The sequence below is a fragment of the Takifugu rubripes genome, chromosome 21 (genome assembly GCF_901000725.2).
Source record: "Takifugu rubripes chromosome 21, fTakRub1.2, whole genome shotgun sequence".
In the NCBI taxonomy this organism is placed as follows: domain Eukaryota; kingdom Metazoa; phylum Chordata; class Actinopteri; order Tetraodontiformes; family Tetraodontidae; genus Takifugu; species Takifugu rubripes.
This window is the reverse complement of record NC_042305.1, coordinates 6,868,331-6,876,043: the sequence shown is the minus strand read 5'-3', so window position 1 is coordinate 6,876,043 and position 7,713 is coordinate 6,868,331. Positions and strand designations below refer to the sequence as shown.

The 7,713-nt window shown below is 48.2% G+C and overlaps 1 protein-coding gene across 1 annotated transcript; it reads right to left on the bottom strand.

The window, feature by feature from the left end:
* Positions 1–6,520: 6,520 nt before the first annotated feature.
* tcima (transcriptional and immune response regulator a) lies at positions 6,521–7,455 on the bottom strand. The gene has a single exon (XM_003974535.3). The coding sequence runs from the start codon at positions 7,354–7,356 to the stop codon at positions 7,054–7,056; it is 303 nt and encodes a 100-aa protein (XP_003974584.1). The 5' UTR covers positions 7,357–7,455; the 3' UTR covers positions 6,521–7,053.
* Between the last annotated feature and the right edge of the window lie 258 nt (positions 7,456–7,713).

Sequence of the window (7,713 nt, the reverse complement as noted above, 5' to 3'; positions counted from 1 at the left end):
CCAGATCATAATGCAGGCGGGCCCTTAGATATCATTCAAACTCCAGTCAAATTTAATGTTACCTCTTACTGAGAGAAAATCTTTCCAGTTTTGTTTCAAGTTTCTGCCCCAAAAACAGTTACAGGAGTGTTGCAGGGTGGCTGGGGTGCAGGTGTGTGTAATGTTGTTAGATAATATGTGAAGGAGCAGCAATAACCTCCCTCTGTGCTATCAGTAGGCTCCAGTACGCAGCCCTGCAGGGTTCAGTCACTTCCACCGTGTCCTCTGGACACATTATCTCTCTGTCACAGTTTGATTACAGACCTTGTTGACGAGTGGCGTCTGAAGTTGAGGATGACAGATCGACTCCTGACAGAAATAATTTCAGCCATAACTTTGACTGCACATTAAAGCTCTTTCATCAAAGTTACACTGAACATTTCATCAAAGAGACGTGTCATCTCAGACATGTAAACACAGGAGAAGCTGAGGCAGATTAATGTATGAAAAAGCAGGTTAGAGCACGCACGTGTGTGTGTGTGTGTGTGTGTGTGTGTGTGTGTGTGTGTGTGTGTGTGAGAGAGAGAGAGAGAGAGAGAGAGAGAGAGAGAGAGAGAGAGAGAGTGAGTGAGAGAGAGAGAGAGAGAGACGGCAGCATATAACTAAAGCCGATGCTAGCTAACCCTTCACATCCATTGTACGGGAGGCTGACTCCATCTCTACTTTTAAGATTAGACGTAAAACCTTCCTCTTTGAAAAAGCTTATTGTCAATAATCCTCTAGTTCCAGATATTATCCTAGAAACAATTATCATATTTAGAGGGTTGTCTAATTATTAGGTCAATATCTTAGTTGTGCTGCTATAGGCCGAGGATGTCGGGGGACCTGACAGGCCTCTGTCACCCCACTGGGTCATGGTTTCCTCTCCTTTCTTCCTCCTCTCCTCTCCTCTCCTCTCCTCTCCTCTCCTCTCCTCTCCTCTCCTCTCCTCTCCTCTCCTCTCCTCTCCTCTCCATTCTATCCTCTACCTGTCCTCCCTCTTCTCCTCTCTCTTAGAGGTAAGATCTTAAGACCGAGCCCGAGTCCGAGTCCGAGCCCGACCCAACCCGAAATTCGGGTCGGGCTTAAAATGCGTAAAATGTCAATCATTACGTTCGGGTCGGGTCGGGCCGGGCTTCTCTCTCGCTGACTTTTTTTTAATAAATATTTGTTTATAAAAATATACACTAAAACGATGTGTGGATACTAAACTAAGGAATACTTATTATAAATAAATAATTTGGATAAAACAGAGAAGGCGCTGTAAGGTAATTGCTATATAACTACTACTAAACAGGAAGTGTAGAGCCAGAGCACGCTTTGGGAAACGTGCGCAAAGCCGCTTTGCATACGTTTTGCCAAAACGTTAGTATGTCGTGAATGTAATCTTCCCTCCGCATCCGCAAGTTTACATCTATTTTAATTTATAATTTAATTAATTTAATTTATAATTTCGGGTTTGCTTCGGGCTCGGGCCTGCAAATCAAGTAAATTGGTCGGGCTTGGGCTGGGTCGGGCTTTAATGCCCGCGGGCCTGGGTCGGGTCGGGCTGGATTTTTTAGGCCCGATCTTACCTCTACTCTCTCTACCCAGCTGGCCATCAGCAGAAGGGTCCCCCTATATGAACCTGGTCCTGGTTTCTTCCTGTTAAAGGAGAGTTTTTCCTTGCCACTGTTGCTTGTTGGGGGTCAGGCCCTGGGATTCTGGAAAGCACCTAGAAACAATTTTAATTGTAACACTATATAAATAAAGATTGATTTGATTTGATTTGATCCAATGGCTAATTTCCTTGAGCGCTAAAGATGAAGATCCAGCCTCAGACTTCCGTAGGTGGGGGCAGAATAACATAAACACATAAACCTACCATAAAGAGACATTTGTGTTTATGTGCACACAATGGGTCCAGCTGGCGTCTCTTCACAGCTGGGTCACCCTGTCTTTGTAACAGTATAGCAGCACAGACAGGAATTGATTGATTGACCCAGGTTTCTCAGACTCTACCGCTGATTATTAGTCTCAGACCTATTTCCGTTTACAAATCAGCAATCATTACTGATCACGTTAACCTGCAAAGTTTAGCTTAACCAGCAGAAAACTGACCTCGTTTTTTAACCCAAACTGCAACTCTGAGCCTCTTCCTCTGTGGATCACGTGTGTTTTAGGTCTAATTGGCAAGTCCATGCGCGCGCATGTTGTCTCAGCTTTAAGAAGTCCTCTCCAGCCTGCAGGGTTTATGTTTAGCCTCTTCAAGGCTCATCAACAGCCTCCCAGACTGGACGCTGAAACGCGGGCTTTTCCAGCGATTACAAAATCAGAGAGAGAGCCGTCAAACCTGGTTCTGAGATGAAAGAACCGAATGGATGTATAAATAGGAGGTGAGCCCCCCTATTGTTTGCAGGCGTGCATTTCCTCCTGCTCTGGATCAGCTGCACCTGCAGGGCGAGTGACAGCGGGGGGACATGGAGGTGGGGAGGTGCTGGGTTGGCAGACCCGACAGGACAAAGGGAGTGAGAGGGCAGAACAATGGCAAGGCCCTTCAGTGGAACTGAAACGAGACAGCATGTCTGCGGCGCCGTCGGCCGCCCAGCCCCAGAAGGAACCTTCAGCGCCACACAGGAAAGAGGCTTTCTCCAGAGCTGCTGAACACACACACACAAACACACTCAAGCCACACGCAAACACACGCTGATACAGACAAAAGGGGAACAATAGAGGCCTCATCCTGACCCAGCCCTGGACATGGCTCTGATGAAACTCCAGGGACCCATCGCACACTAGCTGAGAGAACAGGCTGTTCTGTCAGAGGTTACTGAGGGTCAGAAGATCCTCGCTGCTGTCTGCTTACACAGCAGGAACACCGCACAGGCCCTGATCATCCCCAGGCATTGCACTCAGGCCCCCACAAACACGGGTGATATAAATCTCGCTCCGCGCGTTGTTTAGATTCGGCTGCACAGTGACATCTAATTCACATCAAAACACAGGCAGCGGTTCACAAAGCTCACCAAGGTTTATGTAGATCGGATTCTTGATGAGAGAGGTCAGTAAATGTGGACTTGTTTGTCATGAGCAGCTTCAGATTTGGTCGGAGCAACAATCGTTCATGAGGAAAGAATTTCATCTCACAAACAGCCCACTGAAACGCTTCCCTCTGCCTGAAACAACAGCGCGTCATCGTCGCAGTTACAGCCATATGTTGTCTAACATATCGCAGCGACAGGAAAGGTCACTGTCACAGAATACGCCGGCCGGGCTGCAGCCGTGGTTTGTTCGGGATGTGGACAAGCCCTCGTGACGCTTGTGGGTGAGGTCGTGCACCTAGGCCTGCGTCAGTCATCACCGTGGCAACAGTGAGCTCAACAACTCAACAGAACTACAAATGTGCAGATTCCAGAAACCTGCCTCAGATGCCACAGGGTTTGCTTCATTTACTGAGCATCCTGGTTGTATTCCCAGCCTCAGCTAATCCGGATGATTCCACTCTGTTGCCCGGACCTCCAGTGGGAAAAGCTGTGAGTCAGACAGGCCGGCGCTTCAGGAAAGACCTCTCTGACAGCCAGGGCCCATTCCAGCATTCTTCTTCTCTCAGACCTGACCCTCTTTCCTGGATCTTGCATCACCGTTGCCGTTCTGACCTTTGTTCTTCTCCCGACCCGTCAGTCACACAGCTGCCTTTGACACGTGGAGGCGAGAATAGGACAGGACGCTTTGGTCTGAACTATCAAAGACACCATGAGGAGGCAACTTTGTCAGGCAGATTTAGGGAGGAGAGTGCTTGAGGATTACAAGGATCTGAATGTGACAAATTAAACAGTCGATGGCTGGATCAAGCAGCAGAAGAGGCCAGAATGATGGGAATGATTCATTTAGAAAAAGAACTCTAAAGAACACACCCGCAGTTTATCTATATGTAATTGACAGGCAGCTTTGAGATTAAACGCTGGATGGCTCCAGTGAGCATCATTAGTGAAAGGGTTCATTTATGTGTCCAAGCAACATGTCAGACATGTTGAACTACAGATGGATGATGGGTCAACACCAATGGCGGGAGATATTCAGGGTTCATGCAGCGCACTGCTGTTGACCGTGACCTTTCACCCCAGTGTTATTGCTAATGCCATCAGAGCAGAGCAGAAAGAGAGGTTCCAGCTGTGGAACTGTGACACCAACAATGCTGGTAAAGGTGTGGCGTTAATGCAGGCGTCCAGTTTGCACCTGTTTAGCTTTGATTCTTTTTATCCTGCTCTTAAATTAGTGGGTTTTTGTCTTTTATTATCTTTCCCAGGCTTGTGGGAAGCGTCAGTTTCTGGACTGTTTTTATTTCTTCTCTGTACTCCCTCCTCCTCTGTCTTTTCAGGTGCATCACCTCATGCATGATACATGTCATTTTTCTCCACTCTTGGCATGATGTTATAGTTACAAAACTGTGAAAATGGAGAGGTGTGAGCAGAAGCAAGGCTCCAGTGGCCGCTGCTTCCCTCTCCTGGCACTGAAATAAGATCATTTTTTTCAGGCCGATTCGACATCTTGGTTCACGTTAGTGTTGGTGTGAACCTTGGCAGGTGTCACAGCCGCCCCCACATCCAGATGGGATGCTCGGGGCTGCTGGGTTTATAGCAGGGATGGCCCAAACACTGATTAATCCTAAGCCCCGGGGAGCTCACGCTTCCTCATCACCGGTTGCAGTTTGAACCGGTTTGCGCCGGAGTCGACTGCCACTCCCTGCTCCTCAGAGCACTAATCTAGCGCCTCTGTGTGCATCTTTTTCTTTATCCAACCCCCAGCTGCCCGTGTTTACCGGAAAATGACCGATGTTTAACCCTCTTCAACAGCGAGCAGATTTGGCCGCCCAGAGAATAAACATGAAGCTCTTTGTTCAGGAGTGTGTTATTACTGAACACAAGGACCAGGGCTGCTCTGCTCCTTCACCCAACTTCCACAGACTTTTACTGAAATCTGTTCCGATGAAGAGAGGATTCTGGTGTCGTCATTTATGTAAGATTCTGGCAGCGCTGCCGTGGCTGCACACACCTCCACCCTGCATCTTCCTCTTGCTCGGGTAACTGTCGTCCAGGCTTGAAGGTTGTCTGCAGCAGCGTCTGTTTAGGTCAATGAAAGGCAGGAAGAGGGTGGGGGAGGACAGGGCACATCCAATCCAGCACACTGCTGCCAACGCGGCAGAATACACAAGACAATCACAGTATGCATATTTAGCTTTGTGTCAGGAACAATCGCATTACCCAAAAAGGAAAAAAAAGCACCGATGTCATGAAAAGCTGCCGGGTGTGAGAGTAAAAATAGATGGTTTGTTTAACAAACTGTGATCAAATGGTCAGATGTCTGTGGAAAGACAAGAAATCTGGTATTCTCAGAATATCTGCAGCTGCTCCTGGGTCAGAAGGGAAAAGGATAAAAAGACCGATGACAGTCTGTAAAAACAGCTATAAAAAATGTCAAAAATTGTCAAAAATGCTGCAAATGATGAACTTTAATAAACATTTATGAAGAAGACTGATGGAGTTATTGATGAGTGTCATTGTTCAACTTTGTTTGATCTGTGTTTTATATTGATCTTTAATCTCTGTTAACGTTTTAATCATTTGTTTAGACAGAATCTGTACAATAAAAATAAAAGTGCACATAAAAACACTCTTTTCAGAGCTGATTTTCATACATTTTCTGTTTTGCTGTGTGTTTATTCCCTGCTGAACCCCCAGGTTACACATATAAATTTGAATTTGAGTTTATCTTCTCTGTTGTTGCTGGGGCGGTTCTTCACAGGAAATTCACCTTTGTAGGTGACAGAGTCTCGCGTTTCCTCTATCTGTGAGCACATGTGAGGAGCGGTTACAGTCAGATGTCGTCATGCGCAGCCAGAACTGGTTTGAACCGGTGGAGAGAGGCTGTCAGCAAGCAGGTTATCCGCTTCGCTTCACTAAAAAAATACTGATCCAACACAGCAAAACACATCAGTGGCGGCTCTGAACCAGGATGTGAGCGTCGTTGCCTCAGTTGATTTGTGATTTGTATGTAGACTAAAGATTCAAGAGGGGAGAAAGCGAAGCTGGTGCTGTTCTCAGCACTAAAGCTACTTAAACAGCTCTTATCTGGACAGCGGGGATGATTAAATAGCACAAACACGAGAAAGCCGTCTGCCCTCCCCACCCTAAACCGAGCCAAACTGGTTTGCGCTGGTCTAGTGAGGCCCACAGCTTTGTGGGAGGATGGAATCCACCAAAGATTAACCACATCATCTTTATGAGTCTTCTAACTGGCCTCTGAATCTAGTCCCAGTAGATGAGTCAGTGCATGAGCTGTGAGCTGAGCTGTCCCATTTCCATGGTGATATGTAATGTTTGAACTACAGGGGTTTCCCAGCTTCTGTGTCAAAGGTGAAACCATCAGAACCTCTGTGCACTAGGGCAACCCCTTCCAGATCATCTGTGAACCCCAAATCCTTTGAACTCACATTAATATGGCACAAATCCACACCACTCAGTAATTTGACCATGTGTCTGTCAAATAATTTATTTAGAAAAACGTCAGTAACATAGCTTCAATGCAAACATTGTGCTACAGCATTTCATGACAAACACACTTTAATGGCCACTAACGAGTCGCCTTCATGAAACACAGAAGCTGAGAGACAAGGCAAGTGTTCAGGAGGCATTTGGGTTCTTCGGCACAAGAGTCTCTTACTGCAGCCGTGATGCGCGCCGCAATCGCACAAGGCTCACTCCACGGGAGCGCGTTTACGCCTTCAGTCTGATGGAGAGACGGGTTGCCATTTTATATCCTCCAACACGGGTCACTTTGCTCGGGCCGCTCTGGCAGGACGCAGCCGCCGTCACCTCCATCCGTGCGCCGGCCTGCGCTCTTTTTGACTCCACATTGTCCTCTTGCTGCGCACCGGGCGCTGCAGCTCCAGGTGCACCTTCGGCACGAACCCAGTCGTGCTGGGTTCATCTTCACATTCGTCTTCACATTCGGCTCACAAAAGCCAACAGAGTTTAAAAAAGCATACGGGAATCACAGTCACCGTATTTTGAGGAATTCTCGGACCATCCCCGCAATCTGGAGGAACTTGTCCTTCTTCCGCTGCTTCAGAGCCATCAGAGCCCGGGCCGTCTCCTCCGGGTCTTGTGTGTAGGAGAAGATGCTCCTTACTCTCTCCTCCGCCTTCATGTCGCCTGTTTTCTGGAAGAGTCTCATCAGCGAGTCCTGGTTGACGTTCTCAAAGATGTTGGCCACGGCCTTCTTTCGGTGCGCCGTGTCGAACTTGTTGCCGTGGATCGACGGGCTGACCCTGCGGCATTCGTTGGAGGCGTAGGTCGACATGTTTTCCGGGTGTCTTTGTGTGGCTCCAACTCGGCTTGTGTGAACTGCGACACGCCGTGAGCAGTTTGAGCCTGAGTCTGGGCGGACAAAGCCGGTGATGGGAGTATTTATAGAGCTGGAGTGCGCGGGGGAAGGGAGGGCGGGGTTGCTGTGTGTAGACGGACTTCAGATGTGACGTCAGCAGTCGTGAAGCAGAAGGAGACGCCGTCTCTCCCGGAGCGCAGCGCCGCAGGGCCGCTGCGGCTCCAGTTACGCACCGAAACAGAGAGCGGCTGAAGCAAATATCCATCACTAACTCCATCACTCCATCATCGGCCCTCACGTCTGATATTTCCAGACCCTCACCAACAAGGTTTG

Coding starts and splice junctions, on each gene's coding strand:
- tcima (XM_003974535.3), bottom strand. CDS start 7,356: ATGTCGACCTACGCCTCCAACGAATGCCGCAGGGTCAGCCCGTCGATC.